We start from the raw sequence: 15,887 nt of genomic DNA on the forward strand, positions 1-15,887 counted from the left end.
GTTCGTCTCTATTTATTAGCAGAGGCATATCCCGTCCCTGTAAAAATTGTAAGATCACATAATTTTTGCGGATTTCCAGATTTTTTACCATTCCTAGCCTCTTTTCCTAAAATTTTTTGTTTTTGATATTGCAGTGGTAATAGTATTTTTTTAAAATGTGGATTGTTGGGGTGTTATTCTCAAATGTAGAACCGTTTAACCAGAGAAGTAGAAATTGGACTGTTCGATTTATTAGAAATATAGAAATCGGACCGTCTAATTTATGAGAGGTACCGAAATCGGACTGTTCAATTTGTATTAAAAAATTAAAAATTTTAAAGTACAGAAATCGAATCTTTCAATTTGTGTACTTTTTAGAATTTTAAAAAATATTAAAAATTACAATGTTAAAATATATTACTATTTTTACTTTCATATCAAAAAATAGTCCACATGTGTGTGGTTGTCTAATGGAGAAAAAAGAAGAGGAGTGTTAGGGACCAACACTTTTGTGAAATTCTGATTAGCTATTAACCATCAAAAGAAAATTGAGTGATTCTATACCATTAGATACAATCTCACACCATTAAAAACATCATTGATGACTAATTAATGACTAAAAACTCCAAAATTTGCTGATCCCTAGACTTTCTCAAAGGCTTTCTCAAAAAAAAAAAAATGAAAGTGACACCTCACCAAATTAGACCCTTATCTCAATCAACATTAAAATATCTGACACTGTAACAAAAGTCGTCGATTTGTCAGTCATTTTGAGTTTTTGACAAGCGGATTGGAATTAGAGCACGTGCGTCTCACTCACTTTATAGTTTATATAATAATAACGGCCTCAAGCTACGTGTGTCAAAACAGACCAATCAGTCACTATGGCTATCGCATTCTTCAGCGTTCATCATTTCCTCAGTGTTATACTGCTTCTTACTTCAACGGCCATTCAAGCTGCAGCCATATTCAACGCCGATATTACTACTCAGTCTGAATATCTCAACCGTTCAGCTTTCCCACAAGGTTTCATTTTTGGGACCGCATCTTCTTCTTACCAGGTATTCTATATCGGATCATGAATTTTTCATATGAACTATGAATTAAGCTGTTTTTTATGCACATTTTCAGGTGGAAGGTGCAGCAAATGAAGGTGGCCGAGAACCAAGTATATGGGATACTTTCACTCATAAATATCCAGGTTTTTTAAGTTATAAGTTATTTCTTTGTGCCATTGCTTTCTTGATTTTAGGTCTTTTGGGATCTTATTAACGGTAATTTGACTAATCTGACCCAAAAATCTGTAACTTTTGTTCTATTAGAATAGGCTCCAAATTATGAGAGGGATGTAACTTGTTTACCATTCAATAACAGTGGTGTCGGTTATGAGTTCCATTTCTGCTTTAAAAGTTCAAAACTTGGAAACTTGTTTTTCAAAAATTGAGGACAAATTTAATTAAAAAAGTGTTCTTTTTTTATTTTTCATTTATATAAAAAGGTCAATTAAAATTGGCGTGTTATGAATTCCATTTTTCTTTTGCTAAGTTATAAATTACTAAATTATGTTTAATACATGATAGGTAAGATATATGACGGAAGTAACGGAGATGTAGCCGTTGATGAATATCATCATTATAAGGTGCTGTAACACAAACATTATTAGAGTGTAATAATCGAAGAACAGAGATATTAAGCAAGCATAATTGTGATTTTTCTGAAGAAAGTATTGATTATGCAGGAAGATGTTGAGGCCATGAAGGATATGAACATGGATGCTTATAGATTCTCAATCTCTTGGTCCAGAATACTACCAAGTAAGAAACATGACTCTAAAACAACTTCCAATTTTGCAAGCTGTTAGATCATTTCAATAGAATTTCTTATCAAATCTTACTAAAAGTGAGATCATCCATTGGCTAATTTCAGAGGGAAGACTTAGTGGAGGTGTGAACAAGGAAGGAATAAATTATTATAATAACCTCATCAATGAGCTGCTAGCCAAAGGTAACCATCATTAATCAGATATGTTGCAAAGCTAAGATATTTAATTTCTAATGTAATTGATTTTTGTTTCTCTGATTTAGGGCTAATTTATTGTCTTCTTTGTTGGTAACTCAATGCAGATATTCAGCCCTTTGTCACAATTTTTCATTGGGACCTTCCACAGGCCTTAGAAGATGAATATGGTGGCTTTTTAAGCCCTAAGATAGTGTAATTTACATCCCTTAATTCCTAATAGACAAAGTATTAGTCAACATTTCTTGAACATTAATCTCCCTCTTTACTGTAGGAATGATTTTCAGGACTATGCTGAGGTTTGCTTTAAGGAGTTTGGTGATAGAGTGAAGCACTGGATTACACTCAATGAGCCATGGTCCTACAGCAATCATGGCTACGCAAAAGGAAGTTATGCGCCAGGAAGATGTTCGGCCTGGCAGAACCGTAGCTGCACCGGTGGAGATTCAGGCACTGAACCCTATATTGTGACACACCATCAGTTACTAGCTCATGCAGTTGCTGTTAACATCTACAAGACTAAGTATCAGGTTTTGTTATATATTTTTATATGAAAATATCAATATATAAAATGAATGGATCAACCTGAACTAATTAAGACTAATATTAGGACCAAAACCTTACTTTCCTTTGTGTACATAGGCATCTCAGAAGGGCTTGATAGGCATAGCGCTGAATTGTTACTGGATGGTGCCATTACATGATACAGAATTGGATAAACTTGCTGCACAGAGAGCCCTTGATTTCATGCTTGGATGGTATAAATTCTTTATGAACATAAACTCATCGGTGAAATTTAACTAGAGGATCTAGCCACTGATAAGAATAAGTCGTCGTTCTTTCTCTAATCTGTTGGTTCCACACTTCCATGTCACATGGACTTATTGGTTCAAAATAAAAGAATATAAAGATGACCTACAAAATTAGGTGGAGAGAATAAAGACTAATATGACATACAATTAGTGAATCACAGTAAATGCAACAGCAGAGGAATTTTCGTCATTTAAATTCACTTTCAATTATATACTGGTGTAGCCTGTTTTGTCATATGAATTCACTGTCACATGAAAGCTTATTCAAAGAATGAAATTGCAGGTTTATGGAGCCAATGACAAAAGGAGACTACCCAAGCTCCATGCGGTCTCTGGTGGGAAGTAGGTTGCCAAAGTTCTCTTCATATCAATCATGGCTTTTAAGAGGGTCCTTTGATTTTATTGGATTAAACTACTACACCTCGTACTATGCTGCTGATGCACCAGAACTAAGTAAAGCGAAGCCTAGCTTTCTCACAGATTCTCTAGTTGCTCTTACAAGTAAGAACATGTTTGTAGATATTAAACATGGGATAGGTTTTAATAGACGATGAAGAGATTATAATAACTTAGAGTAATGATACTATAATTCAATATGCTTTTGCTCTCTCTAGCACATTTATTAATTCTAATCCGTTTGATTTTAAGGAAAAATAAAACTTCCCACTTGTTGAATCCAAGATATTTTATTATACTAGTTAATTGATGCAATATGCATTTTATTGCAACAGATGAGTATGATGGAATACCTATTGGTCCAAAGGTAATAGATGGATTTGCAACAGCATAACAATTCTTCAAATTCAGTTAGCTTAGTTTTCTGGCTTAATGAAGAAAAGAAAAAATCTACACTTGCAGGGTGCTTCAGATTGGTTGTCTGTTTATCCAGAAGGGATTCGCAACCTTTTGTTCTATTTCAAATCAAATTATAACAACCCTTTGATCTACATCACTGAAAATGGTAAATACGTGAATTGAATACATCGAACCTTTATCAGTACACATTTAGTTCTAACATAGTATTTGTTTCCTTATGTTTCTGGGAAATAATGTATTTATTTTATATAGGCATAGATGAACTCAATGATCCAACACTAGCACTTGAGGAAGCCCTTGCAGACAAAACAAGAATTGATTACTATTCTATTCATCTACAATATATTCAAACTGCAATCAAGTAAGTGCTGTCATATCAGGTTTTGATCTGGAACTGGAAGTGCCATCAGATCAAATAAACTAGTTTTTACTAACTAAATTGTCAACATGTTTGGTATATTCCTAATTTTGTTGGTTTTAAATATTTCAGGGGTGGCGTGAATGTAAAAGGATATTTTGCATGGTCATTGATTGACAACTTTGAATGGGATCATGGCTACACTGTGAGGTTTGGAATCTACTTTGTAGATTACGAAAATGGTCTGAAAAGACATCCAAAAAAGTCAGCTATTTGGTTTAAGAATTTACTACAACGTGAAGTACCTACATATAGTAATTTGCGCTAAGAATTCGAACAATTCATTTATAATGTGCGTCTTACATAAGTATCAAGTATGTTTACTGTGAGAAATATGGTTCAATGGTTATCATGCTTATTCTCTTCACTAAATATCTAGTGTTAGAGTATAATTATGATCAATTAGATCAATTAACATTATTTAGTATATCTGAATATTTATTATAAGATATTACGTCTTTATTATTTCCTTTCTCTTAGCACCTATAAATATCCTTCTATATTGTATCATTCTATACAACTTGAATACACACAAATTTTTTCTCTACTGCTCTCTCTTACCTTTTCTAACATCTAGAAACACTAATGTTACCAGGGTTTGTAATGCCAAATGTTATACTGCTTCTTCTTCTTCTTGAGTTTTGATTTCTTCACAAACACAACATCATTTGGTTCAAGTTCAATTACCTTCTCTCCTGCTATTCGAGCTGCGCTGAAATTTCCTTGAACTGAGCTAGCATTCAGTAATGAACTCTGATCCATATAGCAGCATCAAGGTTTTCCCTTTGCTTTCTCGAAGTAACCTGCTCTGTCAAAAAGATTCAAGCCATCCATAATGCTCAATCTTTGGCTTTAAACCACAAACTACCTAGTACCTATCTAACTACAAGTAGTTAAAACTGACAGTAGTATCGCCACATTCGGGGTAATCACTGATTCGAACCTGCGTGAAGAAACCTCCAAATTAAGGAAAGCATGGCGTCCTTCACTTCACAATGGGAGGCATACCCTGATATCATTGTTGTTCATGAAAGCAGGTCCCTACTCAAGATGTCATCAATTATCCTTTCAGACTAAGTCTATGTTGGGTACATAACTACATATACATCACAGCTTTATTTATTGTGATCACCATGATTAAATCTGCAGCATAAGGATTACTTTTCCCATCAGCATAGATTAGTCCAAGAAAACAAATCTCTGATGCCCGTCTACTCAAAAACTAATGCAGCCGCTCCAATCTTCCCATTTCTGCAGTGCATGTCAATCAGAGAATTGCTCATTGACTGGTTGAAGATCTTTGTTTGTTCCGATTTTCCAACATCCTTCTAACTTTAAAGAAACTTGCTTGCCAAAAGTCGTTTAAGTTGTGTTTGTGTAGTTCATCAAAAAGTGGATGATGATTCCTCTTGTTTATATGGAAAATTTTACGCTGGACTGGGTATAAGATACCAGTAAAACATTCAAGTTTTTTTTCCCTCATATTTATACATATTAATTTTCAATAATTCTTCCCTTTTTTATGTCCTATCTATTTCCAAATCCAATGAGTGAATTGTTCACTTTCCTTACATTCACCTTTTCAGTTTAACTCTTAGAAATTGATAATTAAAACACTAATGAAAAAACAGAATAGCATTGAAGAAAAATTCATTTTCTTTCACTTGTAGAAGGTTGGTAAATTCAGAAGCATAAGACACAAGGACTTCTTATATGCCATGTGAACCAAGAAAAGAAAAATTTTCTAAGGCACACTACACAAAGCACTTTTTCTGGCTTATTATATGTTTCATCACACTAAAAGAGTTAATTGCCAAACTTTGAGAAATTATTCATATACTCATTCTCCCCCAAAAGATGAGTATATCTATCTCTCCTCAATTTACAAAATGCTAAAAGCTGGATTCTTCTCCTGAGCATAAGTATAAACCTTCTGGAACCTAACATAGTATGTTTCAATGTTGTCACCAATGGCCATAACTTTGGTTCCATCAGCATCCACAAAGGTCCCCACAGGAGCACAGATAACACCAGGCTGTGAAGGACAGAACTTGAAGCTGTAAATCTCATATGCATGGTCCCCTGCAAGCCTCTCAATCTTGAACTTACTAACAAGTGACTGAGAATCGCCACCGGTGCTCAAGAACCAGAAACCAGAACCTTCCTTTAAAAGTCTCCATACTGTAGGCTCATTGCAGGTGGTCTTGACGGCAAAATCGATTGTTAGATCGGTTTCTGTAGGGATATAGTCGAGTCCCGGCGCCCTGAAGGTCACCGGTGAGCCTATGAATGAAGGGTCACGGATAACATCTAGAGGGCATGTCTTGTTCCTTGTGTGGCCTAGTGTTAAGCCACCATTATCTTCCCAAAGTGGCCATACATAGTAACCTACTCCTGGCTGCAATGGCTCTCCTTGCTTGTCTACAACTGGTTCTGGCTCTGCTGCTAGCAAAGGGTGTGTGTTTATTAAGAGGAAGATGCATAGTGGAAGGAACTGAATCATTGCAACCTTCATTGTTTTCTTGAACTGATGAGGGTTATATTAGGATGTTTCATGTCTCTATGACGTGTTCCAATTTATAGTGTTGAATCAAAGATACTTCAAGCAACATTTTTGTGCACGTGTTTATTCGAAGATTATGGTGGTTGTAGCACGAGCTTATTACTTTAAAGTTTTAAAGTTAAACATAATGCATTGTTTTTATTTGATATTGATGAAGGTAGGTGATAATAGAAGAACACTGTATTACTTGTTTCATATTTATATAAAAAAAATTGCCACGAGCTGCACGCTTTGTTATTTTTTTAAAACAAAAAATTAAAGGGGTCGTGGAACGCATGTTATTGTATGTTTCATTTTACTCAGAAACCATATTAAAGAGAAATGGTGAGGTTCTCTGTACATATATTGCTTTAAGTATGCTTTTTATTTCCGATAATTATGAATTATATTGATTTTACAATTTTTATTTTGGTTTCAGTTTCATACTTTTTTTTCCATTATCATCAAATTTTAGTTGCGTATCGTTTAGGGATAAAGACAAAGACCAAAAACGATTAAAATTTTGTTTAGGCATTTTGGGCTAAACAAAAGCGAGGTGCATCCATAACCAAATAATTGGGCTTAATCCAATTATCCAAATAATTGTTTTTGCATTTATTCGTTGTTAATTAATGCAAAATTTGTCCCTTCGGGGAAATCCGATAATTAATGTAAAATTTTACTACTTACACGCAAAAATTCGACATTTTTTAGGAGGTTAAATAAGTAAGATAAAGGAAGAAAAACAACTTTAAGAAATAAGAACTAAGAATTATAATATTGATTCAACTTCTAAATTCGTTTACGTTAAACATTTGAATTTTTTATTGTTTTATTTGGTATTACTATTTTTGTTAACAAAAAGGGGGCTTAAAGCCCAAAGCAAGACCGAAAGTAAAAACATAATACTTAAAATTTCAGTTGACACCCTTGAGCTTTATGAAATATTGAAATATACATTGTAGATTTGTAGAGTGTAGACCTTTATTTATAAAATATGTAAATCGACCACTAAATTCTTAAAATTTTCTGATCGTTCCCTACTTATTCTTCTTCTTCTTCGTCGTCGTCGGCAGTGACAGAATCCACAACTGCATCTAATAATGCTAATGCCGAGATTACTGATAAGAAGAATAATAATAATTCCGATCATCGGAGCTGGAATTCCTGGTGCCGATTTTGGATGTGATAGAAGCACCAGATAAGTTCAAAGTTTGATACAATATTAGTTTTTCAATATCCGTGTTGTGTGTTCATTCGATTATTTTAGCTTCAAGTTCATAGATGCATAAATCGTAGTTTACAAAATTAATCCTAGGCAACAAACATAACCGTTGTTAGTGCTAAACAAATCCATGATTTAGTGACCATTTCATCAATTATCATGATTATTATCCTATCCATGGTTGGCAAGTTAAGAATATAGAAATGATATAAAAAATTGTGAAGAAAAAATGAAAAATAGAATGTTCAAATACTTCCAGCTGAACAAACAACAGAAATCAAAGCTAGCTAAGAAAATTAATTATTGCATGCACTGCTCCACATTGCTATACATAGGACATGAACATTATAGAAAATAATAGAACACTGAACATTGAACAATAACCAGTAACTACAGAATCTGTATCTGACAGCCAACTGCTTTATTTTTCTTATTCTAATGGTATGAGTAAATTTTAAAACATGATATTATCTTCTGCAAAGTTCAGAATTCTAGAGACTAGAAGATCATGTTGACCTCTATATTTTATTGTTTTATGTTCTGTTCATAGTCATGCATCTTTTGCCTATGGTTTACCCTGTGGACTTCCTAACTGTTGTATGATCAATCCCATACCCTTCTTGATTGTACCAAACATGGAAACCACAACTCTTCAAGGTTGCCCCTATCTTCTCCTTTGATGATGTTTCAAAGATTGAAAATGAAATCTGAAAGTGATTCCATTGACGCATACTTTTAAGGTGCCACATAAAATGATCAAGTTTCAACCGACTCAACCACACATGACTTGAGTCCAGTGCCTCAAAATAGCTTGTAGACATATTTATCTTTATATCATTGACAATAACATCAAATTTACTTGCAAACAGGCCAGTTGTAGTAACACCTTTATCCAACTCAAAAACTGCGCCAAAAAACACCTCCATGGGCTTACCATATAAACCTGAAGATACCTCAAGATAAATGGAATTATTAGTACTCTGGTATTGGAACCAATCTGGGATCTTGCTCCCTGGAAGTACAACTTCACAAGAAATATATTCTGGAAGCATCATATCCTGAAGCCCAAAAAAAAAAATTATGTCTGAAACATTTTGCAGGAATAACACACAAACAGACAAAGAGAGTGTGGGCATCGAGAAACAACCTTACTACAGAAGAGATTTGTTATGTGCTCCAGGACTTGTTTATTTACCAGTTTATGGCAGTTAACAAATCTAATTTGATAAAACCTTGGAAAATCCTCTGCAATAAAATTTGATATGCTGGATAATGTTGGAAAGCTTGTCAAAGATCTACAATTACTCAAGTCTATATATCTTGTATTTAGGGGAAGCTTTGGAATCTTTTGAAGCTTAGAGCAGCCACTTAGATCAAGAATGGTAAGGTTTTGCAACTTCTGAAGGCTACTGGGGAGATGCTCAAGACTTTGGCAAGACTCTAAGAATAAGGACTTCAGCCCACTTAGATATTCAATCGACTGAGGTAGTTCTTTTATTGCTGTTCCTTGGAGAAGGATTTCTTCAAGATGTTCCATGTTCCCCACAATCTCCGGAAACTTTTTTAGTTTTGAGCAGCCAGTGAGGAGGAGAGTACGGAGTGATTTTAGCATGAAACGACTTGGAAACGTCTTGAGATTGGAGCAAAATAGAAGGTTTAAAGTAACAAGCTTATCAAGAGTTCCCACAGACTCATGCACCTTAATTAAACTTCTACAGTTGTCTAGGCTTAGGCTTTCTAGGTTTGGAACCATTGAGAAGTCTGGAATTTCTTTAAGGTGTTCACAGCTGCTAAAGGACACAAGTTTCAAGTCTCTGAATATCTGCAGAAAACATAAATCATTTTCATAGAAAAAAAAATAGCTATATTGTTAAATCACAACAGCTTCTGAATATTCAAAATATAATAAAAGATCGATTCCATACCTTAACTCCCTTCCACAAGTGCTTGAGGCGGCTATGACTCATATTTAGACAGACAAGCCTCCTTGGATAGAAATTTGGTGGTAGAGTTGAAGAGGGGTATCTTGGCCAATTAATCAATCTTAGATTATCAGGTAGATACTGGATATCATCTGTAACATGCATATTGTTGATAATAAGAATTCTGAGTCTATTCATCCTTGACAAGGCCTTGGCCTCTATGTACTCTGTCTCTGATTCTGGTATATCTAGCCTTATGCCTTCAATGTTGTTACTTCCCTGTGGCAGGTGTTGTCAACAGTCAATAAGCATCAAGAATAGTTAGGCAATATAATGAAAAACTGATATCATCATAAATTTTCAAAAAATGAATATTACCTTATTGTGTTTTAATACATGAAGAACATCCTCATTAAACCATAATCTGCTACGTTTACCAGGATCACTAGGGGATTCACGTCGCACAATTTCTTTAGCCATTTCCTGTAGCAAATCATGCATCCAAATCTTATTAACTTCTATTGTAATTAGAGACTTCTCCAATAGAACTCCGAAACCATTATCCGAATGTAGGTCACAACCATCTAATATCATTTTCACATATTGTCTGTCCTCTCCCTTAAAGAAACATGCAATATCAAGAAAAATAGCCTTTTCATTCTCTTCCAATCCATGAAAGCTGATTTTAAGTATTTCAAAAATCTGTTTGTTTGGAACTTTTTTCAGTTTAGCTAATGCACTTATCCACTCAGCTTTTCCCCTACCACACAGGTGAGATCCCAAAACTGTTAGAGCCAATGGGAGGCCCTTGGCATAGTTTAATATGTGGGATGAAAGCTTCTCATAATTTGTTGGAGGACATGGATTTTTGAACGCAAACCAACTAAAAAGTTCAAGAGCATGACCATTATTTAATTCGTTGACCTTGTAGATTGTTTCCACATTGTGAGCAACTAGCAAATGCTCATCTCTAGTTGTTATGATGATTCTACTTCCAGAACCAAACCAACTATATTCTCCAATCAATGATTCCAGTTGATCCAACGAATCAGCATCATCAACAACTATGAGAACTTTTTTGCTGCAAAGCCTATTCTTTATCATATTAATGCCTCTGTCTTTGTTTCCTACTTTACAATATCTATGGTTCAAAATCTCAGAAAGAAGAGCTTCTTGTAGTTGAACTAACCCAGATCTTTGACTTGAAATTTCTCTAACATTTGCAATGAAGGCGCTACCCTCAAACTGGTTAGCAATATGGTTATAAACAGCCTTAGCAAGTGTTGTTTTCCCTATACCTCCAATTCCATAAATTCCTATAGCCTGTACATCATCTGATCCAGTATCTAAAAGTGTTTTAATATCTTCAATAGGTGAATCCAATCCAACAGGATGCTTAGCAACATTGAAAGGTGTGCGGTTCAACTTGCTCAATATCTCCTCAACAATTCTCTGGACAAATTTTGATTCTTGCCTGCCACTCATAAAGTGAAAGAAGTCTTACCATCTAATCTGAGTTTGTAACAATTTACTAGATAATAAACCCTAGAACAAGTAACTAATATGAATAAAAATTCCTAGTTATGCGTCAGTTTAGTAGTTTACTATTCCTTCCGGAATCAACACAGGCAAACAGAAAAGTCTTCCCTATGGTTCATTTGTTAGTATTACACTATTACTGTCCACAATCCTTGTTCAAATGCATTTGCACGTAGCTAAATGACTATTCTCATTTTTTTAGGGAAAAAATGGGTCATCTCCTTGCTATATATATTAGGTGAAATTAGGGGATCAAGAATGTTCTCTGAAAAAAAGAGTGAATACCCAATCCGACTCCTGATAATTTCTTCGAAGGAACTACGAGGCTCAAATAAAAAAATACCCTTTCCGATCCCTAATCTTTACTTTTACTTTTATGAGACTGATTAGTCCATGTGTCAATGATAAAAAATATTAACAGATGGGCTAATCAGTCTCATAAAAATAAATATCAAGGGCCAGAAAGGATATTTTTATTTTTGTTGAGGGTCTCGTTGTCTTTCCAGGTAATTCCGTTTAAGGTTTTTTTTCTTGAAAGGATGGGCATCTCATTCCCTTCAGATGAGCCTTTTTTTTCTTGATCCCCTAGTTTCACCTAATATATATAGTGACCAGTAAATCCTAGACTGCACAAAAATATAGATTATAGAAAATAAATAAATAAAGAGAAAGGAATACCAGAGGAATGAACCTCTTGGCTTCTTTTATGGGCTACATACCCGTCACCCATGTGCCACCCAGACAAAGTAGAAGCCTCACATAGTGCTGCCCTCCACCTTTTTACTTTGTTGACATCATCCCTGAACTTGTCTTCATGTTTGGCCAAATCTTCTGCAAAACTTCCCTTCTGTTCTCTTACTTGAGATGGATTCACACCATAAAAGACCGGCAAAACCAGCTGACCCTTAGTGTCCTTGCACTCAATGATCTTAAGGAGTTCATCCAAGCAAGAAGTGGAAGATGCATAGTTTTCAGATAATACAACGACTGAGATCCTTGAGGCTTCAATAGCCCTAAGAAGTGAAGGTGTTATCTGCTCTCCCTTTATGAGATCCTTGTAGTCTATGAAAGTATTGACACCCTTTTGGCAAAGAGCATGATAAAGATGGCTTGTGAAACTCCTACGTGTATCATCCCCTCTAAAGCTCAAGAATACATCATACTTCCATTTGTAGGATTTAGAGCTCAAATCCATTTCCTCAGTTTTTGAAACCAACTTGAATTGGATTTCAGCACAGCACAAATCCATCTAACAGGGTTTTAGATTGGTTCAAGGTTCAGTGTTTGTGATTCAAACTAAAACTGTGCTTCACACTATTTATTTACATAAAATGGGGCTTTGAAATATTCAAATTCCACTGAGAAATTATAAACTATTTGCGAAACAATGAATCAAAACATTAACATGCACCCAGTTACACAGATCCCTTGTGTTTCACTGGAAAACAGTGGGCAAAAACACCAAAGGGATTAACCATATTTTAGTCCCACTTGTTTGAGCCAATAGATGTTATCCGGAAATGCAAACAATTAGAGAAACTTCAAAGCAATTTGAGATATTTCGCGTGCGCAATTTTCTATTGACAAAAACTTTCACAACACTGATGAAATCCACCGGCCCTAGCTAAACTAAATGACTACCATCTCCATTCAAAATAGAAATACAACAAATCACGCAAACTTCACGATAGGTGAGTGTCACAATTTAAAAATTGAGGAGTATCATATGTGGCATGCTTTAACCTCATGGGAGTGGTTAGTGTAATTTACCCTCTATTTTCGCTTAAGGTTTGAATATTGGCAATAACACAATAGATTATCATAGTCATAGGCTACAATTTCTCAGTCTGGCAAAATGATTCGGAGGAGGAATATCCCACCGCGCTGATAAGAAGAACAATGATAATTCCGACTGCTGGTGTAGGAACTAGGAAGTGGTACATGCACTAGTCTATCTATCTATCTATCTATTCTTAATATATAAAAGTAGGTACATAAGATTACCGACATTGCTTTTAAGTTATTTTTGTTTTTCTACTAATGCCATATCAACACCAACACTTACTTGGCAAAATTTTAGAATCTATCACTCAAATCTTGCCAAATCAACTTTTATTTTCACATAAAAAAACACAAAAAACAACTAAAAAACACAATAAAAACCAACAAATTAACTTTTTCCAAATCAATCCTTATTTCTAAAACAACAAAAACACAAATTAATATTTACCCCAACAAAAAGCTCTCAAAACCAAAGAGCTTATTACCTTTCTCAATCCCTCACCCTCTTAGCACCTCTCCGTACCAAGATCTTATTTCCTCCATCCTCTTCCGGTCCCATCCTATTTCCTCCATCCTCTTCTGGTCCAATGAGCCATTGTTTTTTCTTCAAAACAAATTGTACATCGCGATGTCCATCTCCGGCGGAGCCGCATTGCATAAATTGCAGAAACCAGGGCAAACTCCATTTCTTCTCTTGCGGTTTTCCTGTCAGAGCTCGATTCTGGGTCTCAGACCAACGTCACCATTCGGCGCCGCCAACGTAGGAAATTTGTCTCAGGTATCTTCCTAAAGATTTTCAAGTTTGCCGTTTACTCTTCTCATTGTTCAATATCATTTTCAATAGCCCTATTTATTTGTTATAAATAATAACATTTTAATTGTGAACTCATTGCAAGTAGCACAAGTTTATGTATTCCTCTTTTGTAAACGGTTCTTCAGAGCTCGATTCTGGGTCTCCCAACGTCACCATTCGGCGCTGTCAACGTAGGAAATTTGTCTCAGATATCTTCCTAAAGATTTTCAACTTTGCCGTTTACTCTTCTCATTGTTCAATATCATTTTCAATAGCCATATTTATTTATTATAAATAATAACATTTTAATTGTGACAAGTAGCACAAGTTTATGTATTTCTCTTTTGTAAACGGTTCTGTTTAACACTCACAACCAAAATTAATGTCCATTTAAAATTATTGCTCTCTATATACTATCGATTGCAATATTTCATCATCAAATTATAAATTGTTATTTTACATGTGGAGTACTTCTTCTACAATTTACATTTACGTGTTCTTCTCTTTTTCAAATTGTTATTCCACATGTGCAGTATTGCTTCCAGAATTTACTTAGAATGGATTATCATTCTTTGACCATGTCTTATTCTCTTTATTGTAGAAGGATTTGCAGTGATAATGACAGACCGGAAGAGTTAATACCCAAAATTATTAGATGAAAATCAACCAATCACTATTTAGTAAAATGTTTTAAAAAAATTAAAACAAAAAACTCTTATCTATTATTATTCAATTGAAACATCAAACAAAAAAACTCTTATCTATTATTATTCAATTGAAACATCAAGTACTAATTATAAAAAAATTTCAGTTACAAATACTCAAATTCTACAACTTATACATATTAAAACTCTTACTACTCTTCATTTCTTAATCTCTTATACTAATTATCAAAAATTCTTTAAATTTAATATAACATTTTTATATGTTTTTCATTATTTACAAATAAAAAAATCGCAAAAAAAGACAAAGTGTAGCCATTAATGCAAATCGAAAAAAGAAAAAAAAAAGAAAATGCAGTTTTGTATAACTCTAATATAAATAACCTATGTCTTTTTTAAAAATAAATAAATTCAAAATCTATTTATAATATATTCTCTAAAGTATTTTTAATATAACATTTATAATATATTCTCATAGACCCGATTGGTAGTTGCTTCAGCAGCAGTTGTTTCCATTGCAGAACACTAATGACCTGTGATGTAAATAAAAATGCGGTGAGCGTGGATCGAACACGCGACCTTCAGATCTTCAGTCTGACGCTCTCCCAACTGAGCTATCCCCGCAACATATCAGATAATTTAATGAAGCCAAAATCCTCTGTTTCTACTTCTATAAAAAGAAAAAAAATTAATCCTTCCTATATTGGATATATCAATCGTTATGATGGAACCATTAAAACTGTGTTTTCCTTCTGTTACTTTTTCATTAGGTTCTTGTAAAGTGCAAGCTAATTACCAAAAGAAGAACAAAGCTTATGTATACAGATAGCCTCAAAAAGGCAAGATCCATGTCAATTTTGTCTTAAATTTTGTTTTTTTTTTATTTCATTCCCAAATCACTTATTGTATACTTTATTCAATTTTTCTCATATATTAAAGATTTGATATAATACATTTAACTAAAATTTGGCACTGTCCTTTCTCCCAACACAAAATATTCCGAACAAAGACTCATCATACTTAACCAATTTCATTCAAATTATTAAACATTTGCAACATTATCAAGTATCAACCTTGGCAGCACCCCCATAAGGATAATGAGTATTCATAATTCTTGTTAAGTTTAAAATTTGATAAAATATTAACTTGTCTGTTAGTCTATTTATTCGATTATTTTAGCATTAATCATAGTTTAGAAATCCTAGGCTACAAAAATAGCCCTTGTTAATGCTAACTGATCCATAGTTTAGTGACTATTTTACAAAAATAATCTGGCTATTATGTTATCCTTGATTAGCTAGTTAAAAATGACTGAAATGATATATAAACAATACCTAGAAAATATAATGTTCAAATACATCAGCGGAACAAAAAAAAAAGG

The 15,887-nt window shown here is 34.0% G+C and overlaps 3 protein-coding genes and 1 non-coding gene across 6 annotated transcripts; 1 reads left to right on the plus strand and 3 right to left on the minus strand.

Annotated features, from left to right (window-relative positions):
- LOC107644625 (cyanogenic beta-glucosidase) lies at positions 814-6,018 on the plus strand. 3 transcript variants are annotated; one of them, XM_016348521.2, is made up of 13 exons: positions 814-1,040; positions 1,111-1,180; positions 1,560-1,618; positions 1,718-1,793; positions 1,906-1,983; positions 2,103-2,190; positions 2,270-2,525; positions 2,638-2,753; positions 3,091-3,308; positions 3,539-3,570; positions 3,666-3,768; positions 3,876-3,984; positions 4,114-6,018. In XM_016348521.2, exons 1-13 carry the CDS (start codon positions 864-866, stop codon positions 4,307-4,309), a joined length of 1,578 nt encoding a protein of 525 aa, XP_016204007.1. In that variant the 5' UTR covers positions 814-863; the 3' UTR covers positions 4,310-6,018. The 3 variants fall into 3 exon arrangements, with proteins under 3 accessions (XP_016204007.1, XP_020958748.1, XP_016204008.1); XM_016348522.2 differs by lacking the exon at positions 1,560-1,618 and having other exon boundaries at positions 815-1,040; XM_021103089.1 differs by lacking the exons at positions 3,539-3,570; positions 3,666-3,768.
- On the minus strand, positions 5,675-6,656 carry LOC107644630 (kunitz-type elastase inhibitor BrEI). Its single transcript, XM_016348529.2, has one exon. The coding sequence runs from the start codon at positions 6,554-6,556 to the stop codon at positions 5,924-5,926; it is 633 nt and encodes a 210-aa protein (XP_016204015.1). The 5' UTR covers positions 6,557-6,656; the 3' UTR covers positions 5,675-5,923.
- On the minus strand, positions 8,065-13,306 carry LOC107644624 (TMV resistance protein N-like). Its single transcript, XM_016348520.2, has 5 exons — positions 11,989-13,306; positions 10,109-11,204; positions 9,734-10,009; positions 8,956-9,630; positions 8,065-8,866 (listed from the first exon to the last, which is right to left on the minus strand). Exons 1-5 carry the CDS (start codon positions 12,516-12,518, stop codon positions 8,381-8,383), a joined length of 3,063 nt encoding a protein of 1,020 aa, XP_016204006.2. The 5' UTR covers positions 12,519-13,306; the 3' UTR covers positions 8,065-8,380.
- Positions 15,058-15,130, minus strand: TRNAF-GAA. The gene has a single exon. It is a non-coding gene; the product is annotated as a tRNA-Phe (tRNA).

The sequence above is a fragment of the Arachis ipaensis genome, chromosome B05 (genome assembly GCF_000816755.2).
Source record: "Arachis ipaensis cultivar K30076 chromosome B05, Araip1.1, whole genome shotgun sequence".
NCBI lineage: Eukaryota > Viridiplantae > Streptophyta > Magnoliopsida > Fabales > Fabaceae > Arachis > Arachis ipaensis.